Below are 22,618 nucleotides of genomic sequence, written 5' to 3'. Positions count from 1 at the left end.
CTCGCGGGCTTAGTTGCCCCACAGCACGTGGGATCTTCGTTCCCCGACAAGGGAACGAACCTGCATCCCCTGCACTGGAAGGCGGATTCTTTACCACTGGACCACCAGGAAAGTCCCCATGAAAATAAATGTTAAATGCAGGTTATAAAATTACGAATATGTGATTAAGTTTTAGTACATCTAAGTGGTGAGGCCTTTAAATTTTCAAAGAAAAAAATGCTAATGTTAAGTGACCAAAGTGCAAAATTACAGAAATGATAGGATCTGAAATTTTATATTTATATTTCATGTGTATGCATGCAAAGAAAATCATCTGGAAAGGAAAACATCAAAATATTTACACTGAACCTGGTAGAATATAGTGACTTTAATTTTTCATACTGTCTTCCAAACTCTGCTGAACATGTATGAATTTTGTTAGCAGAATAGGAAAAAAAAACAATTAAAAAAAAAATAGTGTTTGGGAACTGTCTTAGAGTAGGCCAAGGGCAGCCAAGTGACCTCTGGCAAGTGGCCTTCAGGCTCCACCCTGCCTGCCGTTAGCCCCGCCCTCACCCTCAGACACATAACATTCCTGCTCCTGCCCTGCCCTCTTATCTTGCCCTGCCCTCAGCTCCACCCCCTGTCCTGGTTCCACCCTGCCATTGGCCTGGAGGGTGGGCCTGCTCTGGCCCACCCCACCTCTGCCCCACCCATGCCCAGCAGCATGCCCAAGCCCCCTGGCCAAGCTGCCTGTCCCTTGCAGATCGGCTTCACCACCGACCCACGCATGGCCCGCTCCTCACCCTACCCCACCGACGTGGCCCGAGTCGTGAATGCCCCCATTTTCCACGTGAACGCGGATGACCCAGAGGCAGTCATGTACGTGTGCAAGGTGGCAGCCGAGTGGAGGAGCACCTTCCACAAGGACGTGGTGGTGGACCTGGTGAGTGACCTTAGCCCGTGTCCTGAAGGGAGGGGTCAGGGCTCCCTAGAACCAGGGCATCTCACTGCCCCTCCTGAGAGCTCCTGCATCTTCGGCCTGGGTGACCTGACCTGGGGAAGAAGGTAGTTGGGATCCTGTCCCGAGATAGTCCCAGGTCACTCTCGTTTCATCTCATGTGACAGTCAAAGCAATTCTAGCGAGTGAAGGAGAGAGAGACAGGACCCTAATTCTAGAAGAGGTAAACTGAGGTGTCACGTAGGAGAAATGGGGCAGGTCCTCGTGGGTCCTGGGTCCCGGCCAACATGGTCCCTGATGCTGGCGTCTCCTGGCTGTGTTCAGGTGTGTTACCGACGCAATGGCCACAACGAGATGGACGAGCCCATGTTCACGCAGCCGCTCATGTATAAGCAGATCCGCAAGCAGAAGCCCGTGCTGCAGAAGTATGCCGAGGTGCTGGTGTCGCAGGGCGTGGTCAACCAGCCTGAGTATGAGGTGCGTCCCGGCTCTGGTCCCAGGGGGCCTTTCCAGAGCCAAGGAGGGATAGAGAAGGCCCACCACAGGGCAAATGCTCGCTTTTGCAGAGTAATTAGGATCCAAGTGAGAACATGAGAAATATTTCCAACTATAGCATTTCGGTGCAGAACTTCTTGGAGAGTCCAGGCTACTGAGGAGTTGCGTGAGGGAGGTGGGACCTGAGAGCACTTTGGCACAAGGCAGTGGCCTCCTTGGCTTACAGAGTCCAGTGCACAGGGGTGAGAGGCCGAGAGGCTGATGAGGGATCCAGCTCGTAAAGGGCCTGCTGTGACCTGGTCAGTTCTGGCTGGTTATGAGTGCGAAAGCCCGTGCAGGGTGACGGAGAGAGAGGAGCAGGGCTGCATATGAGCAAGCTGAGTCGGAAGTATGGGAAGATCAGGGGCTGCGCTTGGAGCCATGAGAACTCGTCAGAAAGAATATGGCGAGAGGGTGGGCAGGGACAGGGCTCCAGCGTTGAGCAGGATCTGCAGCCAGCAACTGGAGAAGCAGCTACGGGAATGAGAACAGTAAAACGGAAGCTTCCCACAGACCTCACGGGGTGGTGCGTGTTGGGGGGAGAAGGCCTGGAGGCCAGTGGGGTCTGAGGGACTCTGCACTCAGGAAGTGCAGGCGCGCACTGGCCGTGAGGCTGGTGTGCCCTGTGCAGAGCGGCCCTGACGGCTGTGTCGGGCCCGACCCTCCAGGAGGAGATCTCCAAGTATGACAAGATCTGTGAGGAGGCCTTCACCAGGTCCAAGGACGAGAAGATCTTGCACATCAAGCACTGGCTGGACTCCCCCTGGCCTGGTGAGTGAGCCCCTCCCCGCTCCACAGCACCTGTGGGCCCTGGAGTCAGACCCCTGGCCTCGGCTCCCGGTCCTGGTGAGTGAGGAGCGCCACCGGTGAGCCCCTCCCCACTCCACAGCACCTGTGGGCCCCGGAGTCAGACCCCTGACCTCGGCTCCCGGTCCTGACCACCGCTGCACAGTGTCTCGCGTGTCCACGGCTCCGTGAGGAGTGGCACCTGTGTGTCAGCTCGCCCCTTCCCCGCTAGGCTTCTTCACCCTGGACGGGCAGCCCAGGAGCATGACCTGCCCCTCCACGGGCCTGACGGAGGATATTCTCACGCACATTGGGAACGTGGCCAGCTCCGTGCCTGTGGAGAACTTCACCATTCACGGAGGTAAGGGCACCACCCGGACCTTTGGAAGTGTTGGGCCGAGTCCAGTGCCAGCTGTGTCCCGGCATGAGACCAGTCCTCGCCCACCTGCGGTCCCTGCTCGTTCAAGGCCGGGGTGGCTGGATGAGGGAAGCCCTCGCCTCACCTCACCCCTGCCCCGGCGAGGTCCTCAGCCAGCAGAGCAGTGGAGGACGGGACGGGATGTCACAGCCTCTCTGGCCTGGTCTCCACTCAGCTCCCTTCCCCGCTCTCCCGGTGAATCATGACTCCCGAAAGCTGGGAGCGAAGGAAGCTCAGCTCTTGTCCCAAGCGGGAGGGTGTGCCGGGCGGCTGGTGAGCACGCTGTCTCCGCAGGGCTGAGCCGGATCCTGAAGACGCGTGGCGAGCTGGTGAAGAACAGGACCGTGGACTGGGCACTGGCAGAGTACATGGCTTTTGGCTCCCTCCTGAAGGAGGGCATCCATATCCGGCTGAGCGGCCAGGACGTGGAGCGGGGCACTTTTAGGTAATGGCCTCAGTGTTCTTGTGGGCCCTTCAGAGCACGGGAGATGGAAAGGAAGGGCTCTGGAGTTCCTCTCCTAGAAGAAAATCCCTGCCAGGAGACAGTCATCAGATCCCATTGCTCAGACCCAGAAGCACCCTTTCCCTGCTCTGATTAGACGCTTCTGTTAAGAACGGGGCTTTGTGCTCCCGCGGCAGTGCACGGGGCTGGCTTCTGCTGCTGATCTGTGCTGTTCTCCCTCAGCCATCGCCACCACGTGCTGCACGACCAGAACGTGGACAAGAGAACCTGCATCCCCATGAACCACCTCTGGCCCAACCAGGCCCCCTACACCGTGTGCAACAGCTCGCTGTCTGAGTACGGGGTCCTGGGTGAGCACCCCAGCCTGCGAGGCCCTCCTCCCTGCCACCTCCCCCCTGCTGCCCCTGCCACCCCTCCCCCCTCCTCCCTTCCGTCCCATTCTCCCCCACCGCAGCCCCCTTCCCGCCCACCAGCTGACTCCTGTCCCGTCTTCTCCCTCCCTCCTGCTCTGCAGGCTTTGAGCTGGGTTTTGCCATGGCCAGTCCTAACGCCCTGGTCCTCTGGGAGGCCCAGTTTGGTGACTTCCACAACACGGCCCAGTGCATCATCGACCAGTTCATCTGCCCGGGACAAGCCAAGTGGGTGCGGCAGAACGGCATCGTGCTGCTGCTGCCCCACGGCATGGAGGGCATGGTGAGGCCCCCGCCCCTTCCCGGCAGACCTAGAACGTGGGAAGGGCCTGCCTAGGACCCTGACCCCGAAATTGGCACCGTACGGGCTCCGCTGGTGTTCCCCACCTCCCTTGGAAGGCAAGAGGCAGGTCCTGCTCCGTTACTGATGAGAAGTGGCTGTGCGGACAGGGGCCTCCCAGGCTCCGGTGTTCCCTGTTCTCTTCCCTCCTCCTCCGCCAGGCCCTGGGGGGGTTGCTTGCTTAAGACTCGGGTTTGGAAACCTGGAGGAACCAGGAGTGCTGGGCCCTGTCCTGACGTGGAAACGCCCCCTCCACGCTCCATGGGCAGGAGGAGAAGGAATTAAACTGCCAGCAGGAAAGAGACAAGTTGGTGTTTTTCAGACCAAAATGAGCAAGTTGGTTAAGGAAGAGACGTACTGAAAGCAACGGTCAGCATGGGGGAAGCTCCTGATCTGTAACTTGTGTTTCTGGTTCCAGGGTCCGGAACATTCCTCCGCCAGGCCGGAGCGGTTCCTGCAGATGTGCAATGACGACCCAGACGTCCTGCCGGTGAGTGGCGCACCTGGGCGTCTGTGGGCAACTCTGAAGGCACGACTGCTCTGTGCCTCTCAGGAGTCGCAGGTGGGCCCCGAGCCTGCTGGTCTCCACAAAGTGAGAGGCCTTCTTAGAGCACAGAAGACAGTGCCGGGCTGCCTCCTGTCGTCCCTGCTGCTGTAGAAAGCAGAGGCGCTGAAAGCTATAGCAGAAGCTTCTAGGAGTGATACTGCCTGTATTTTGATTCAGGCAGACAGTTTAGAGGAAAGAACTCTGGGGTGATTTTAGTGAAACTTTAAGAGCTAAAAGGAAATTTTTGGGGTTCTGTTTCTAAGGAACATCATAATTGGTTTTAGGTAGAAGCTGTGTCTGTCCCAGGCCAGGCAGTAGTTTTCAGAGAAATAGGGATTACATGGGACTGAGAATCCCATTCAGAGCGTGGGGCTGGCTGGCTGAGCTCTCGTCAGTGTCCCCTGTGTGTGCATCTCTGGAGGAGCTGTGGCACCCTAAGGCTGCGGCCACGAGGCCCTCTGCCTTGATGCCCCCTGCGATGGGGTGCTCAGTGCCGCCTGGCCTCTGGCCCTTTCCCTTCTTGCTCCAGGACCTTAAGGAAGCCAACTTTGACATAAATCAGCTGTATGATTGCAACTGGGTTGTCGTCAACTGCTCCACCCCTGGCAACTTCTTCCATGTGCTGCGTCGCCAGATTCTCCTGCCCTTCCGGAAGCCGGTCAGTTGGGGGTGTCCCAGCTCAGAGAGGCCTGGCCTGAGAACTCAGGGCCCCAGCCCAATGGGAGGATGGACTTGTGGGCGGGTGGTCGTAGATGGTGCGTTGAGCTTGGAGGAGAGCTGAGGCCCCGCAGGGGCCAAGGGAGCAGAGAGTCCCCGGGAAGCAGGCTCCTGGGTGAGGTGTTGAAGGGTGAGTAGGAGTGTGAGTGAAGGGTCCCAGGGAAGAATGCCCCCTGCTGCTGCCGGTCACGGTGCAGGGCCAGGCAGGCCCATGGGACAGGAGAGCCCTGGCCACAGGCAGGGACGTCCAGGAAGGGCTCAGGGGTCTTCCCCAGGTACAGGGTAGGGGGCACCCAGGGCTCCGAGCAGGCTGGGGCAGACCCTGGAGGAGTGGATGCCCAGTGTCTCAGGGCAGAGGAGAGGGGACAAGGGGAAACCGCATCGTCCTGTCTTCCTTCCCTTTTTACCTCTAACCTGCGGATCCCCCTGACCGTAGAGCTGGGAGGGCAGCGCTAGATGCCTGTTCTGAACACGAGGCCTGGGCAGCCCCTTGCTTTCGGCCCTCCTTCTGGAATCCTTAGAACCTGAGCCTGTGCTCCTGTGTTTCAGTTAATCATCTTCACCCCCAAGTCCCTTCTGCGGCACCCTGAGGCCAGATCCAGCTTTGATGAGATGCTTCCAGGTAGGCTTGAGGGGGGTGGGCATTTGGAGGGGATCTTCACTGCTACTCTCGGGGGGGCTTATACTTGTCAGTCTCACTCTGGTCCTTGCCACATTTTTTGGTCGTTGGGTAAAGACCACTGAACACGACAGCCTGGATGTCAGAGCTCATGTGCAAATTGGTCAAACAGCATGTCTCGCGTCCCACCGGGGTCTGTGGCCTCTGCCTGGGTGTGCCCTCCAGGACTCTTTCAGAGGCAGTGAAGTGAGTCTGAGGTTAAGAGTTCACGCTGCTGCCTGGGCACTGCTCCTGGGGTGCTGATGGCAGCTCACTGCCAGGGACAGAGGAGAAGCACCGGTGGGTAGGGCCTGCCATGTAACACGGCAGCTCATTGGTGTGAGGTGAGGCCCACAGCACTGAGATTTCCCCCCGGACAGCAGACATCAGGTGGCTGACACAGCACACAGTGGGCCCGCACATCCCCGGGCTTACAGGGCCAAAGGAGCCCACTTACTCCCAGCCATGGCACCCCCTTTAGTCTTCGGTCAAGGTAAACCCCTTCTTTGTTTTTTTTCCCATTTTTTTTTTTATTATGGTGAAATATGCATAATACAAAATTTACCGTCTTAGCCATTTTTAAGCATACAGTTCAGTGGCATTAATAAACACATTCACGTCATTGTGCAACCATCAACCCCGTCCATCTCCAGAACTTCTTCATCTTCCCAAACTGAAACTCTGCACCCATTAAAGAACTCCCCCATCACCACTCCTTCCCCAGCCCCTGGCACCCACCATTCTGCTTTCTGTCTCTGTGGGTTTGGCTCCTCTAGGAACTGCATGTGAGTGGGATCATACAGTATGTGTCTTTATGTGACAGGCTTATTTCACTCAGCACAGTATCCTCAAGGTTCATCCATGTTGTAGCAGGTGTCAGAATTTCCTTCTTTTCTAAGGCTGAATAATGTTCTGTTGTATTTATATACCGCTTTTTGTTTATCTATTCATCTGTCAGTGGGCACTTGGGTTACCTCCACATTTTAGCCATTGGGAATAATGCTGCTATGAACATGGGTGTACAAATCTCTCTTCAAGACCCTGCTTTCAATTCCTTTGGGTATATACCAAGAAGCAGATTCCTGGGTCATATGGTAATTCTTCAGGCATACCATACCGTTTTCCATAGTGGTTCACAGCAATACACAAGGGTTCCAGTTTCTCTACATTCTTGCCAACACTACTGTTTTCTGTTTTTGTTTTCTTGGTTTTTGTTTTTGTTTCATAATAGCCATCCTAGTGACCATGAAGGTAGTATCTCATCACAGTTTTGATTTTTGTTAACCTAATGATTAGTGATGTTGAGCGTCTTTTCATGTGCTTATTGGCCATCTGTGTGTTGTCTTTGGAAAAATGTTTAATTAAGTCCTTGCCCATTTTTTAATTGGGTTGTTTGTTTTGTTGTTGAGTTGTAAGATTTCTCTCTATTTACTGGATATCAATGCCTTATCAGATATGTGACTTGCAACTATTTTCTTCCATCTGTGTGAAGTTTGTTTGTTTGTTTGCTGCACCGCAAGGCATGTGGAATCCTGCTTCCCCAACCAGGGATCAAACCCATGCCCCATGCATTGGGAGTGCGGAGTCTTAACCACTGGACCACCAGGAAAGTCCCTGTGTGTCGTCTTTGGATGCACAAAATTTTAAAATTTTCATGAAGTCCACTTTTTCTCTTTTTTTTGTTGTTGTCTGTGTCTTTGGAGTCACATCTAAGAAATCACTGCCAAATTCAGTGTCGCGAAGCTATTTTTTTTTAAATAAATTTATTTATTTTTGGCTGCATTGGGTCTTCGTTGCTGCGCACAGGCTTTCTCTAGTTGCAGTGAGCGGGGGCTGCTCTTCATTGTGGTGCGCGGGCTTCTCATTGTGGTGGCTTCTCTTGTTGTGGAGCACAGGCTGTAGGCACACGGGCTTCAGTAGTTGTGGCACGTGGGCTTAGTAGTTGTGGTGCACGGGCTTTAGAGCGCAGGCTCGATAGTTGTGGCCCACGGGCTTAGTGGGTCTGCAGCATGTGGGATCTTCCTGGACCAGGGATCGAACCTGCGTCCCCTGCATTGGCAGGTGGATTCTTAACCACTTGTTCCACCAGGGAAGTCCCAATGTCATGAAGCTTTTGCCGCATGTTTTCTAGTTCTGTAAAACATGCCGTTAGTAATTTGATAGGGATTGCATTGAATCTGTAGATTGCTTTGTGTAGTATAGACATTTTCACAATATTGATTCTTCCAATCCAAGAACATGGTATATCTCTCCATCTTTTTGTGTCATCTTTGATTTCTTTCATCAGTGTCTTATAGGTTTCTGAGTACAGGTCTTTTACCTCCTTAGGTAGGTTTATTCCTAGGTATTTTATTCTTTTTGTTGCCATGGTGAATGGGATTGTTTCTTTAATGTCTCTTTCTGATCTTTCATTGTTAGTGTATAGGAATGCAAGAGATTTCTGTGCGTTCATTTTGTATCCTGCAACTTTACCAAATTCATTGATTAGCTCTAGTATTTTTCTGGTGGCATCTTTAGGATTCTGTATGTATAGTATCATGTCATCTGCAAACAGTGACAGTTTTACTTCTTCTTTTCCAATTTGTATTCCTTTTATTTCTCTTTTTTCTGTGATTGCCTTAGCTAGGACTTCCAAAACTATGTTGAATAATGGTGGCGAGAGTGGACATCCTTGTCTTGACCCTGATCTTAGAGGAAATGCTTTCAGTTTTTCACCATTGAGAATGATGTTAGTTGTGGGTTTGTCGTATATGGCCTTTATCATGTTGAGGTAGGTTCCCTCTATGCCCACTTTCTGGAGAGTTTTTATCATAAATGGGTGTTGAATTTTGTCAAAAGCTTTTTTCTGCATCTATTGAGATAATCATATGGTTTTTATTCTTCAATTTGTTAATATGGTGTATCACATTGATTGATTTGCATATATTGAAGAATCCTTGCGTCCTGGGATAAATCCCACTTGATCATGGTGTATCATCCCTTTAATGTGTTGGTGGATTCTGTTTGCTAGTATTTTGTTGAGGATTTTTGCACCTATATTCATCAGTGATATTGGTCTGTAATTTTCTTTTTTTGTAGTATCTTTGTCCGGTTTTGGCATCAGGGTGATGGTGGCCTCACAGAATGAGTTTGGGAGTGGTCCTTCCTCTGCAATTTTTTGGAAGAGTTTGAGAAGGATGGGTGTTAGCTCTTCTCTAAGTGTTTGATAGAATTCACCTGTGAAGCCATCTGGTCCTGCACTTTTGTTTGTTGGAAGATTTTTAATCAAGGGTTCAATTTCATTACTTGTGATTGGTCTGTTCATATTTTCTGTTTCTTCCTGGTTCAGTCTTGGAAGGTTATACCTTTCTAAGAGTTTGTCCATTTCTTCCAGGTTGTCCATTTTATTGGCATAAAGTTGCTTGTAGTAGTCTTAGGACTTCTCTTAGGATGCTTTGTATTTCTGCGGTGTCCATTGTAACTTCTCCTTTTTCATTTCTAATTTTATTGATTTGAGTCCTCTCCCTCTTTTTCTTGATGAGTCTGGCTAATGGTTTATCAATTTTGTTTATCTGCTCAAAGAACCAGCTTTTAGTTTTATTGATCTTTGCTATTGTTTTCTTTGTTTCTATTTCATTTATTTCTGCTCTGATCTTTATGATTTCTTTCCTTCTGCTAACTTTGGGTTTTGTTTGTTCTTCTTTCTCTAGTTCCTTTAGGTGTAAGGTTAGATTGTTTATTTGAGATTTTTCTTGTTTCTTGAGGTAGGCTTGTATTGCTATAAACTTTCCTCTTAGAACTGCTTTTGCTGCATCCCATAGGTTTTGGATCGTCACATTTTTGTTGTAATTTGTCTCTAGGTATTTTTTGATTTCCTCTTTGATTTATTCAGTGATCTCTTGGTTATTTAATAATGTATTGTTTAGCCTCCATGTGTTTGTGTTTTTTACGTCTTTTTCCCTGTAACTGATTTCTAACCTCATAGCGTTGTGGTCGGAAAAGATGCTTGATATGATTTCAATTTTCCTAAATTTACTGAGGCTTGATTTGTGACCCAAGATGTGATCTGTCCTGGAGAATGTTCCGTGTGCACTTGAGAAGAAAGTGTAGTCTGCTGTTTTGGATGGAATGTCCTATAAATATCAATTAAATCTATCTGGTCTACTGTGTCATTTAAAGCTTGTGTTTCCTTATTAATTTTCTGTCTGGATGATCTGTCCATTGGTGTAAGTGAGGTGTTAAAGTCCCCCACTATTATTGCGTTACTGTCTATTTCCTCTTTTATAGCTGTTAGGAGTTGCCTTATGTATTGAGGTGCTCCTGTGTTTGGTGCATATGTATTTATAATTGTTGTATCTTCTTCTTGGATTGATCCCTTGATCATTATGTAGTGTCCTTCCTTGTCTCTTGTAACATTCTTTATTTTAAAGTCTGTTTTATCTGATATGAGTATTGCTACTCCAGCTTTCTTTGATTTCCATTTGCATGGAATATCTTTTTCCATCCCATCACTTTCAGTCTGTATGTGTCCCTAGGTCTGAAGTGGGTCTCTTTTAGACAGCATATATATGGGCCTTGTGTTTGTATCCATTCAGCGAGCCTGTGTCTTTTGGTTGGAGCATTTAATCCATTCATGTGTAAGGTAATTATCGATACGTATGTTCCTATTACCATTTTCTTGTTATGGGTTTATTTTTGTAGGTCCTTTTCTTCTCTTGGGCTTCCCACTCAGAGAAGTTCCTTTAGCATTTGTTGTAGAGCTGGTTTGTTGGTGCTGAATTCTCTCAGCTTTTGCTTGTCTGTAAAGCTTTTGATTTCTCCGTCGAATCTGAATGAGATCCTTGCCGGGTGGAGTAACCTTGGTTGTAAGTTCTTCCCCTTCATCACTTTAAATATATCTTGCCACTCCCTTCTGGCTTGTAGAGTTTCTGCTGAGAAATCAGCTGTTAACCTTATGGGAGTTCCCTTGTATGTTTTTTGTCATTTTTCCCTTGTTGCTTTCAATAATTTTTCTTTGTCTTTAATTTTTGTCAGTTTGATTACTATGTGTCTCGATGTGTTTCTCCTTGGGTTTATCCTGCCTGGGACTCTCTGTGCTTCCTGGACTTGGGTGGCTATTTCCTTTCCCATGTTAGGGAAGTTTTTGACTATAATCTCTTCAAATATTTTCTCGGGTCCTTTCTCTCTCTCTTCTCCTTCTGGGACCCCTATAATGTGAATGTTGTTGTGTTTAATGTTGTCCCAGAGGTCTCTTAGGCTTTCTTCATTTCTTTTCATTCTTTTTCCTTTATTCTGTTCCACAGCAGTGAATTCCACCATTCTGTCTTCCAGGTCTCTTATCCGTTCTTCTGCCTCAGTTATTCTGCTATTGATTCCTTCTAGTGTATTTTTCATTTCAGTTATTGTATTGTTCATCTGTTTGTTTGTTCTTTAATTCTTCTAGGTGTTTGTTCTTTAATTCTTCTAGGTCTTTGTTAAACATTTGTTGCATCTTCTTGATCTTTGCCTCCATTCTTATTCCGAGGTCCTGGATCATCTTCACTATCATTATTCTGAATTCTTTTTCTGGAAGGTTGCCTATCTCCACTTCATTTCATTGTTTTTCTCGGGTTTTATCTTGTTCCTTCATCTGGTACAAAGTCCTCTGCCTTTTCATTTTGTCTATCTTTCTGTGAATGTGGTTTTCCTTCCACAGGCTGCAGAATTGTAGTTCTTCTTGCTTCTACTGTCTGCCCTCTGGTGGATGAGGCTACCTAAGAGGCTTGTGCAAGTTTCCTGCTGGGAGGGACTGGTGGTGGGTAGAGCTGGGTGTTGCTCTGGTGGGCAGAGCTCAGTGAAACTTTAATCCACTTGTCTGCTGATGGGTGGGGCTGGGTTCCCTCCCTGTTGGTTGTTTGACCTGAGGTGACCCAGCACTGGAGCCTACCCGGCTCTTTGGTGGGGCTAATAGCTCCAAGGAGTACTTCCCAGAACTTCTGCTGCCAGTGTCTTTGTCCCCACGGTGAACCACAGCCACACCCTGCCTCTGCAGGAGACCCTCCAACACTAGCATGTAGGTCTGGTCCAGTCTCTTCTGGGGTCACTGCTCCTTCCCCTGGGTCCCGATGTGCACACTACTTTGTGTGTGCCCTCCAAGAGTGGAGTCTCTTTTTCCCCCAGTCCTGTCGAAGTCCTGCAGTCAAATCCCACTAGCCTTCAAAGTCTGACTCTCTAAGAATTCCTCCTCCCGTTGCTGGACCCCCGGGTTGGGAAGCCTGACGTGGGGCTCAGAACCTTCACTCCAGTGGGTGGACTTCTCTGGTGTAAGTGTTCTCCAGTTTGTGAGTCACCCACCCAGCAGTTGTGGGATTTGATTTTATTGTGATTGCGCGCCTCCTACCGTCTCATTGCAGCTTCTCCTTTGTTCTTGGATATGAAGTATCTTTTTTGGTGAGTTCCAGTGTCTTCCTGCTGATGATTGTTCAGGAGGTAGTTGTGATTCCGGTGCTCTCACAAGAGGGAGTGAGCGCCCGTCCTTCTACTCTTCCATCTTGAACCAATCTCCGCATGTTTTCTTCTAAGTTTTATAATTTCAGTCTTGTATTTAAGTCTTTAATCCATTTTGAGTTAGTGTGTCTGTATGGTGTAAGGGTCCAGCATCATTTGCTTGTGGACATCCAGTTTTCCCAGCACCATTTGTTGAAGAGACTCTCCTTTCCCCATTGAAGTCTTGGTTCCCTTGTCAAAATCATTTGACCATATACATGAAGGTTCATTTCTGGTTTCTCTGTTCTCTTCCATTGGTCTATATATCTGTCTTTATGCCAGTACCACTTTGATATTGTAGCTTTGTAGTAAGTTTTGAAATCAGGAAGCATGAGTCCTCCAGCTTTATTTTTCTCTTTTCAAGATAGTTTTAGCTATTCAGGGTCCTTTGGGATTCCATGAATTTTAGGGTGGACTTTTCTATTTCTGCAAAAAATGTCATTGGGATTTTTTTTTTTAAGATGTATTTATTTATTTATTTATTTAGGCTGTGTTGGGTCTTCGTTGCTGCACGCAGGCTTTCTCTAGTTGCAGTGAGCGGGGGCTACTCTTCGTTGTGGTGAGCGGGCTTCTCATTGCGGTGGCTTCTCTTGTTGAAGAGTACGGGCTCTAGGCACACGGGCTTCCGTAGTTGCAGCACACGGGCTCAGTAGTTGTGGCTCTCGGGCTCTAGAGCGCAGGCTCAGTAGTTGTGGCTCACGGGCTTAGTTGCTCCGCAGCATGTGGGATCTTCCCGGACCAGGGCTCAAACCCATGTCCCCTGCATTGGCAGGCGGATTCTTAACCACTGCGCCATCAGGGAGGTCCCTGTCATTGGGATTTTGGTAAGGATTGCATTGAATCTATAGATTGCTTTAATAATGTTAACATCATGACAATATTAAGTTTCCCAATCCATGAACATGGATGACTTTCCATTTATTGGTATCTTCTTTAATTTCTCTCAGTAATGTTCTGTAGTTTTCAGTGTACAAGTCTTTCATTTTCTTGGTTAAGTTTATTCCTAAGTAATTTTATTTATTTGATGCTGTTTCAAATGGGATTTTTTTTTTCTTAACTTTTGGATTGTTCATAGAAATACAACTGAATTCTGAGTGTTGATTTTCTATCCTGTAACTTTGCTGAATTCATTTATTAGTTCTAACAGGTTTTTTTTGTATGTGAAATCTTTAGGGTTTTCTACATGTCAAACAAACAGATAATTTTATTTGTTCCTTTCCAATTTAGATACTTCTTAGTTCTTTTTTTTTTTTTTTTTTTTGCCTAATTTCTCTGGCTAGAAATTCCAGTGCTATGTTGAATAGAAGTGGTGAGAATGGACATCCTTGCCTTGTTTGTGTCTTAGGAAAATGCTTTCAGTCTTTCACCCTTGAGTATGATGTTCGCGGTGGGTTTCTCATATCTGGCCTTTCTCATGTGAAGGTAGTTTCCTTCTAATCCTAGCATTTGCGTGTGTATGTGAATGTGAGCATGTTGTGTGTTGCTTATGTGTCACTAAGGGAACCCCTCATTTTGAATGCAGCTTCCTGAAGTCGGCCTCGTTCGCAGGGGAATGGTCCCGGCCGTGAGCATCTGAGTATTTGCTCTAGTTTCCAGTGTGGAAAGTTTTAGTATTTGTAAACTCATGAGGAGTCTGAGCAGAGTGGTCATGGGATGCTCTTCTAGACCTAGTTGTCCCTGAAGTCTGAGACAGGTCGTTCTGAAGAATGAACTGATGTCACTTGCTCTCCAAGGCTGGCCTTGCCTACTGTGCCTGTTAGGCTCTCTCAGTGTGGATTAATGCAAGGGCATCACAGGCTGGCGAGAGGGGGAGAGCTCTAACCCTCAGAAACTAAATGTTCTGGTGTCATTTGTGGCACAGCCCCACCTCGTGGAGGGAGGGCCCTGGACACCCTCAGCCAAGTCCTGAGCAAACCCCCGGCTGTGGGGATTCTCTTGTAGGTACCCACTTCCAGAGGGTGATCCCAGAAGATGGTCCTGCAGCCCAAAACCCAGAAAACGTCAAGAGACTTCTCTTCTGTACCGGCAAAGTGTACTATGATCTTACCCGAGAGCGCAAAGCGCGGGATATGGCAGAGCAAGTGGCCATCACGAGGATCGAGCAGGTGAGGGCAGGTGGTGCCCAGGCCGGTCCTGGCGTTCCTCCTGCAGGTGTCTGGGCCGCAGAGCTTTCCCAGAGTTTCTGGAACATCCTTTAGGGGTCACTGAGCTCCTCACCTGGGACACCAGCCCCTCTAGGACACCAGCCTCGCCCAGTGCTCTGAACACCTTCTCCTGACAGGAGCTCCTCTCTCTCTCCCCAGCTGTCGCCCTTCCCCTTCGACCTCCTGCTGCAGGAGGTGCAGAAGTACCCCAACGCCGAGCTGGCCTGGTGCCAGGAGGAGCACAAGAACCAAGGCTACTACGACTACGTGAAGCCCAGGCTGCGGACCACCATCAACCGCGCCAAGCCTGTGTGGTAAGGCCGCGGGCAGTCGGCTGGGGCCCGGGGAGGGCAAGGAGGCCCGGGCCCCTCGGTGGCCTTCGCCGTCACCGCTCACTGTTGCTCCCCTCAGGTACGCTGGCCGGGACCCAGCGGCAGCTCCAGCCACCGGCAACAAGAAGACCCACCTCACGGAGCTGCAGCGCCTCCTGGACACGGCCTTCGACCTGGACGCCTTCAAGAAGTTCTCGTAGATGCTGCCTGGGCTGCTTAGGCTGCCCTGCACCTCACGACTGCCCCTTGCTTCTCCACTAAAGAATAGCGCTCCGCGCTGCCCGCACCTCTGCCCGTCCCTGCACCACACACGCCCCCTCGCTCACTTAGGAATTAGGCTGCTCTCCCCCTTCACGTGCTCGGCTGCCCCCCAGGCTCTGTGACTTCTGTCCAGCTGAGCAGCCTTCATGGAGGCAGTGGGGAGCGGGAGGAGGAGAGGGAGCCCCCGCAGGTGTCCTGGGAGGGTCAGATCTGCCCTCACCCCCCCCCAGATCACCCCCAGGACCGGCCTCATGTGGCATACCCTTGTGCTGGCGGTCCTTGTCACCCAGCAGGGTGGCTTCCTCTCCTCAGGCTGCGCCCCAGACCCCTCGGAGGAGCTGCCACTGTCAGAGGCTTTGTGGGGTGGGAGGGTTCTGTCAGGGCCCTCGCCGTGCAGTGAGCGGAGGGCACTGCCGAGGGGTGGCTGGTGGGAGATGGCCCGAGACTGACCTGCACAGAGAGGGCAGGCCCGCTCTCTCCAGCGTCCACGTCCTCCCCTCGAGAGGGTCCCGGGCCGTGCACAGGGGCCGTGCATACTCCACCCGCCTGGCGCTGGGTGGCGCCCGGGCCCGTGGGGTGTGCGTGGCGGGAAGCGCCACTCGGGGCTCTAGGGCCGGGGCGCAGGCTGCTCGTCTGGGTCCTGCCCTCCCTTAACCTCCAGTTCCACCTCCTTTCCTCTTTCCTTCTACACGGTGGAGACTCCGAAGCATCCTTCTCTCTGCTGTGCCAAAGCCGGTCAGAAGGGGGAGAGGAGGGGCAGGAGTGAGGGGCGTCACTAGGCCGAGGGGCCAGCTCCCCTGACCTGTCACAGGGACAGATCTGATTTATTTATTTTGGTTAAAAAAAAAAAATAACGAAAACAACTTTGCACTGCATTTGGCTTGACCCATAAACTAAGTTATCCTTGGGCCTGTGTGGTGTCATTGTTTCTGCTCCGCCCCAGGCGTCTCCGCCCTGCCTGGGAAGCAGCCCCTCCTCACCGCAGAGCCTGCGTGCTCGGGGCAGCGCAGGGGAGGCCGAGCCGCCGTTCTCCCTCTGGCCTGGCCTCGCCGTCATCATTATTGCAGACTGTGTCGGACACACCCTGGTTTCTGAGTGTCCCCTGCTCCCACGTCCCCCAACACACGCCACCTAAAAAAGTACTCTGCAGTCTGTGCTTCAGCCGGCGTGCGTGGTGGGCTCGCCCTGGGACATTGTTAGCCTCCAGAAGCCCAAGCAGCTCATTGGACCTCTGGAGGGGAGCCGGCCGTGCCAGCCGAGCCCTTATGAGGAGGCCGTGTCCCCTCTTGACAAGAGCCCCACTCCCTTCAGCCCACAGCACGCCAGCCTTGGTTTTCTGGGGGGTGGAGAGGTCCCAGCATTGAAAAAGAGCTCAGGGAAAGGCCTGGGTGTGGACATAGGGGTACCCTCCAGCAGTGGGGCTCCCTGCTGTTCACCCCATCCTTTGGGCCACACCCGGGTCCCTTGTCCTTGAAGCCTTTTCAGAATGTCTTCATTTTGTCTTGTGGCTTGGCCAAGGGTCTTCCGGGCCTGGCATGCCTTGGGCAGGTAGTGGCAGGGGAAAAGCTGTCACCTGCCCCTGTGCGTCTGTGTGTGCTCCAAAACCAGCACCCTGTCCCCATGTCTGATGCGGTCAGCCAGGCAGATTAGAGCTAAAAGGCAAAAAATGAGTCAGGAGCCCCTTTCCCTGGAGAGAATCCTGGTGCTCTAAGGGGGCAGCTGTCCCCATCCTGCACTCTGTGTGGTGAGTTAGGGTTCCACTCTTACCCCGAGGCAGAGCACGTAGGGGTGAGACACGAGATGGAAGCTGGGCCCTCACCTCTTGCTGCTTCTAATCTGGTCAGTAGGTACAGGGGAGCCAAGAGCCCAAGGGGGTCTGGGCACTTCCTGGTGGGGTACCTGAGGGAGTCCAGGGCTCCCAGGAGCCACCACCACTGGCCCATCTGCAGGAGCCGAGGCGAGGGACAGGGCGAGGGACTCAGGCCTCTCCCACTCCCACAGCTCTGTGTGGGTCGGCAGATGAGGGGCAATCAGGCCACGCTGGGCCACCGGCTAGACAAACGCTTCTCTGGTCAGGTCTGTTCTACTGTGGTTCTCAGTCGCCCCTTTCCTAAAACTGCAAAAGAGCAGTGGTGAGAAGGAAGAAGTCTCATAGTCTAGGACAGCAGCCTATATGCTTAGACTTCCAGAGCACCCAGACCAGTGTGTGAGAGCGTGCATGTGTGTGCATGTCAGTGTGTGCACATGCATGCGTGTGTGTGTGTGTGTGTGTGTGTGTGTATGCATAAGTGTGTTTGTGCACAAGTGCCTGGGCTGCTTGACGTGGATTCCTGGCCTTTCTGGATATTAAAGGCCCATCTGACACCCGCACCTGTGAAAGTGTAGGAAGAGGGTCAGCCTGCCGCACAGGAGGGGCTGTCCCCGGGAGCGGCCCCCAGGACAGGTGGGCCTGGGGGGTGCTGGGGGGGGAGGGGGGGCTCGGGATGAGGCACATGTGGGGCTGAGGCCTTACCCATAGTTCACCCTTGATGTGTCAAGTGACCACCCACTGGGGTGATTTTATCTCCAGTGGAAATGGAGTTGGAATCAGTGTGAAACCTATTTCTGCCCTCAATTAGGTGGGGCAGTGAGCTGCCCAGTAGGATAGTATTCACCTGGGACTGGACTACAGAGCTAACCACACCTCTCAGATTTCCCCCAGCTCTCTTGTCCCCTGGGAGTCCCAGCTGCCACACCCAGCTCATGGCATCCTGAAAGGAATGGGGTCCAGGTCCCCTCCAGCAGGGCTGCTCTGCCCCTCCCCGTGCGGCCTCACCCCCAGGACTTCACCCCTGCACTGTAGTCTACCCTCCCCCACGCCCTCACCTCCCCCAGGGCCTCACTCCCACCAGGGCAGACCCCTTCCCCGCAGCCCCATCACCTCCCCCCAGGACCTTAACTCCCTCTTGGCCCTTTTTTTAATTGATATATTTGACATATAACATATTAGTTTCAAGTGTACAACATAATGATTGGAAACCAACAAGGACCTACTACTGTATAGCGCAGGGAACTCTACTCAACATTCTGTGATAACCTATATGAGAAAAGAATCTGAAAAAGAATGAATATATGTATGTGTATAACTGAATCTCTTTGCTGTACACCTGAAACTAACACAGCATTGTAAATCAACTATAATCCAATAAAATTAACGACGGCATGATGATTCGGTATTTGTATATATTGTGAAATGGTCACTACAATAAGTCTAGTTCACATATGTCAACACGTTTCAATTTTTTTTTCTTGTGATGAGAACATTTAAGATCTCTCTCAGCAGCTTTCAAATATGCAATACAGCATTATTAACTATAGTCACCATGCTGTACATCTCCATGAATTATTTATTTTATAACAGGAAGTTTGTACCTTTTGACCATCTTCAACCAGGGTCTCACCCTTCTCTAAGGCCTCCCCTTCCCAGCAAGGCCTCCCTTTGCCCCTCCTCCCTCCCACCCCCAGCTTCAATTAACCCCTGTGTGCCTGGGTTTGGGAGGGACTGGGATGGCCTCCCTAACCCTTGCGCCCTCTCCCACCCCACCTCCCCCATATGCTAGAGTTAGGTGGGTGGGCAAAGACCCTGTCTCCCCAGCCCAGAGCTGGACCCCAGCCCAGGATCTCCCTGCCATTGGCAGCCCTTGGCCTGGACACACAGCACCCCAGTGTCCGTTCCCTGCACCCCCTCTGCCCCGCCTTCTAGGGAACAGTGGAACAGAAAAGTCTGCTGAGCACCCTGGGACCCCAGGTCAGGTGTGGCCACCTAAGGGAGGCTCTGGGGTCGAGCTCTTTCTTTCTCTGTTTGTCTGGGGTTTTTTTTCTGACCTGTGGTTTGTCGGATCTTAGTTCCCTGACCAGGAATAGAACCCATGCCTTGGCAGTGAAAGCTCAGAGTCCTAACCGCTGGACCTCCAGGGGATTCACACACACACACACACACACACACACACACACACACACACACACCCGCTTTCCTCTGTGCTGGGGCTTTCTCCATCTCAAGACTTGAGGTTCTGATTTCCCTGCTGATTTCCCTCCACTCCCCCGATTCCAGAAGTTCAGCCTTAAGAACAGGCTTTAGCCACTCCCAATAGGGACAGTTTTATTTGTTCCTTGCCAATCTATATGCCCTTTATTCCCTTCTCTTGCCTTATTTCACTGACTAGAACTTACATCACTATGTTGAATAACAGCAGTGAGAGAAGACATCCTTGCTTTCTTCCCAGTCTTAGGGAGAAAGCATTCGGTCTTTCATCATCAAGTATAACGTTAGCTGTAAGTTGTTTGCAGATACTCTTTAACAAGTAAAGGAAGTCCCCCCATATTACTATTTTTCTGGGAGTTTTTGCCATAAATAGGTGTTGAATTTTGTCAAATGCTTCATCTGCATCAACTGATACAACCATATGATTTTTTTTCTTCATTACTGTTATACTGATTTTTGGACATTGAACAAGCCTTGGATTCCTGGAACAAACCCCACCTTGTCAGGGTATATAATTCTTTTTTATATACTGCTGAATTCTATCTGATAATATTTTGTTAAGGATTTTATATCTGTATTCATGAGGGATATTGGTCTGTAGTTCTCTTTTTTTGTACCATCTTTTGTCTACTTTGGTATCAGGGTAATTACTGGATTCAGAAAATGAATTGGGATGTGTTTCCTCTTTTGTTTTCTGGAAGTATTTATGTAGAACTGGTGTTAATTTTTCTTCAGATGTTTAGTAGACATGTCCAGTTAAACCATCTTGGCCTGGACACTTATTTTTCTAGAGTTTTTAAATTATGAATTCAATTTCTTTGATAATTATAGGCTTATTAAAATAACTATTTCATATTGGATGAATTATGGTAGATTGTGCTTTTCAAGGAATTGTTTATTTTTTCTAAGTTGTCAAACTTATGTGTGTGGAGTTGTTCATAATATTTCCTTATTTTCCTTTTGATGTCTGCAGAGCCTGTAGTGATTTCCCTTATTCCAGTCCCGATATTGGTAATTCGTTTCTTCTCTCTTTCTTTTCTTTCAGTCTTGCTAGAGGTTTGTCAATGTTATTGATCTTTTCAAGGAACCATATTTTAGTTTCATTGATTTTCTCTATTGTTTTTCTGTTTTCAGGTTCCTTGATTTCTAGTCTTATCTTTAAATTTTAATTCCTTCTATTGATACTTGCTTTGGGTTTATTTTGCCCTTCTTTTTCTAGGTTCTTGAAGTGGGAGTACAGATTATTGGTTTGAGAATTTTTTTCTTCTCTCATGTATGCATTTGCTTTTTAAAAATTTCATTATTTTTTATTGAAGTATATGCATTTACTTCTGTAAATTTCCTTCTCAGCACTGCTTTAGCTGTGGCTCACAAATTTTGATATGTTGTATTTCCGTTTTCATTGAGTTTGGTGTATTTTTAAATCTCCCTTAATGTAAGCTGGTGCAGCCACTGTGGAAAACAGTATGGAAGTTCATCAGAAAACTAAAAATAGTATTACCTTATGATCCAGCAATCCCACTCCTGGGCATATATCCAGACTATAATTCAAAAAGATACATGCATACCTATGTTCATAGAAGCAGTATTCACAATAGCCAAGATGTGGAAACAACCTAAATGTCCATCGACAGATGAATGAATAAAGAAGGTGTGATACATATATACAATGGAATACTACTCAGAGATAAAAAAGAATGAAATAATGCCATTTGCAGCAACATGGATGCAACTAGAGATTATCATACTAAGTGAAGTAAGTCAGAAAGAGAAAGACAAATACCATATGATATCACTTATATGTGGAATCTAAAGTATGACACAAATGAACCTATCCATGCAACAGAAACAGAATCATGGACATAGAGAACAGACTGGTGGTTGCCAAGGGGGAGGGGGTTGGGGGAGGGATGGAGTGGGAGGTTGAGGTTAGCAGATGTAAGTTTTATACATAGAATGTATAAACAACAAGGTCCTACTGCATAACAAGTCCCGGGAGCATGGAGTCTTAACCACTGGGCCACCAGGGAAGTCCCAAGACTTTCTCTTTCGGGACTTCCCTGGTGGTCCAGTGGTTAAGAATTCGCCTTCCAATGCAGGGGATGTGGGTTCGATCCCTGGTCAGGGAACTAAGATCCCACATGCCATGGAGCAACTAAGCCCACGTGCCGCAACTACTGAGCCCATGTGCTCTAGAGCCCACATGCCATAACTAGAGAGCCCGTGTGCCACAACTACTGAGCCTGTGCATTCTGGAGCCCACGCGCCACAACTAGAAAAGCCTCTGTGCCACAATGAAGAGCCCATGCACCACAACGAAAATCCCACATGCACAACTAAGACCCGATGCAGCCAAATAAATAAATAAGTTAATTAATTTTAAAAAAAACTTTCTCTTTAAGCCATGGATTATTTAGAAATGTGTCGTTCCATGTTATCTTTCTGATATTGATTAGTTTGATTCCATTGTGGTTAGAGAAATTCCCTCTGTATGATTTCAGTACTGCTAAATTTGTTGAAATTTGTTTTATGGCCGATGATATGGTCTATCTTGGTATGTGTTCCATGGGCACTTGAAGAAAATGTGCATTCTGTTTTTGTTGGGTGAAGTGTTCTATAAATGTTCATTAGATCCTGTTGGTTGATGGCGTTGTTGTGTCCTTCTGTATCCTTGCTGATTTTCTGTCTATTTTTCAATCAACTCTTGAGAGATGATAAAGTCTCCAACTGTAATGATGGATTTGTCTATTCTTCTTTCAATCTTATCAGTTTTTTGTTCACATATTTTGCAGCTCTGTTGTTTGGTGCATGCACACTTAGGATTGCTATGTTTTCCTTGGGGATTGACCCTTTTTTCATTATATAATGTGTCTCTCTGACTCTGGTCATTTTCTTTGCTCTAAAGTCTGCTTTATCTGATAATAATATAGCCACTCCTGCTTTTCTTTGATTAATATTTGAATTTATATGTATGTCTTCCATTCTTTTACTTTCAATCTGCTTACAAGTTATTTTTTAAGTGAGTTTCTTGTAGATAGCATATGGTCGGGTCGTGTATTTTTTAATCCACTCTTCCAATCTCCATATTTTAATTGGTATATTTAGACCATTTACATTTAATGTAATTGTTACTAAGTTAGAGCTTAAGTTTTCCCCTGCCCTCCTGTGGGTTAAAAACTTTTTTTATAATTTCATTTTTTAAATCCATGGTGTTTTTTTACCATTGGTATTTATCTATGGTATAGCTTTTTTAGTGGTTGCTCTGGGTATCACATTATATATACATAAATTATCATAATCTACTGGTGTCATTATTTTATCAGTTCATGCGACGTGTAGAAAAATGTACCTTCTTTTACATCCCTTTACCCTCTCCATTTATAATATATTTGTCTTAAATATTTCCTCTACATACATTTAGAACCACATCAGACAGTGTTATCAGTTTTGCTTCAACCACCAAAAATACTTTAGAAGACTCAAGAGGAGAAAGAAATTCTATTTTATTTGAGAACATTTTTGGCTTTCTGTGTTATTTTT

The 22,618-nt window shown here is 48.8% G+C and overlaps 1 protein-coding gene across 1 annotated transcript in view; it reads left to right on the top strand.

Moving 5' to 3' along the window:
• Positions 1 to 15,963, top strand: part of OGDH (oxoglutarate dehydrogenase) — a 76,653-nt gene extending 60,690 nt beyond the window's left edge. The window contains exons 11-23 of the mRNA XM_068550289.1: positions 746 to 925; positions 1,265 to 1,417; positions 2,143 to 2,245; positions 2,493 to 2,621; positions 2,973 to 3,123; positions 3,364 to 3,491; positions 3,656 to 3,834; positions 4,310 to 4,381; positions 4,968 to 5,096; positions 5,705 to 5,777; positions 14,259 to 14,422; positions 14,621 to 14,775; positions 14,873 to 15,963. Of these exons, the coding sequence (XP_068406390.1) occupies positions 746 to 925; positions 1,265 to 1,417; positions 2,143 to 2,245; positions 2,493 to 2,621; positions 2,973 to 3,123; positions 3,364 to 3,491; positions 3,656 to 3,834; positions 4,310 to 4,381; positions 4,968 to 5,096; positions 5,705 to 5,777; positions 14,259 to 14,422; positions 14,621 to 14,775; positions 14,873 to 14,993 (1,737 nt within the window). The 3' untranslated portion in view covers positions 14,994 to 15,963. The remainder of the gene's footprint in view (positions 1 to 745; positions 926 to 1,264; positions 1,418 to 2,142; positions 2,246 to 2,492; positions 2,622 to 2,972; positions 3,124 to 3,363; positions 3,492 to 3,655; positions 3,835 to 4,309; positions 4,382 to 4,967; positions 5,097 to 5,704; positions 5,778 to 14,258; positions 14,423 to 14,620; positions 14,776 to 14,872) is intronic.
• The last annotated feature ends 6,655 nt before the right edge of the window (positions 15,964 to 22,618 follow it).

Source organism: Eschrichtius robustus, chromosome 8, assembly GCF_028021215.1.
Source record: "Eschrichtius robustus isolate mEscRob2 chromosome 8, mEscRob2.pri, whole genome shotgun sequence".
Taxonomy (NCBI): domain Eukaryota; kingdom Metazoa; phylum Chordata; class Mammalia; order Artiodactyla; family Eschrichtiidae; genus Eschrichtius; species Eschrichtius robustus.
The sequence above is the reverse complement of the archived record's forward strand: the minus strand, read 5'-3'. Positions and strand labels throughout refer to the sequence as shown.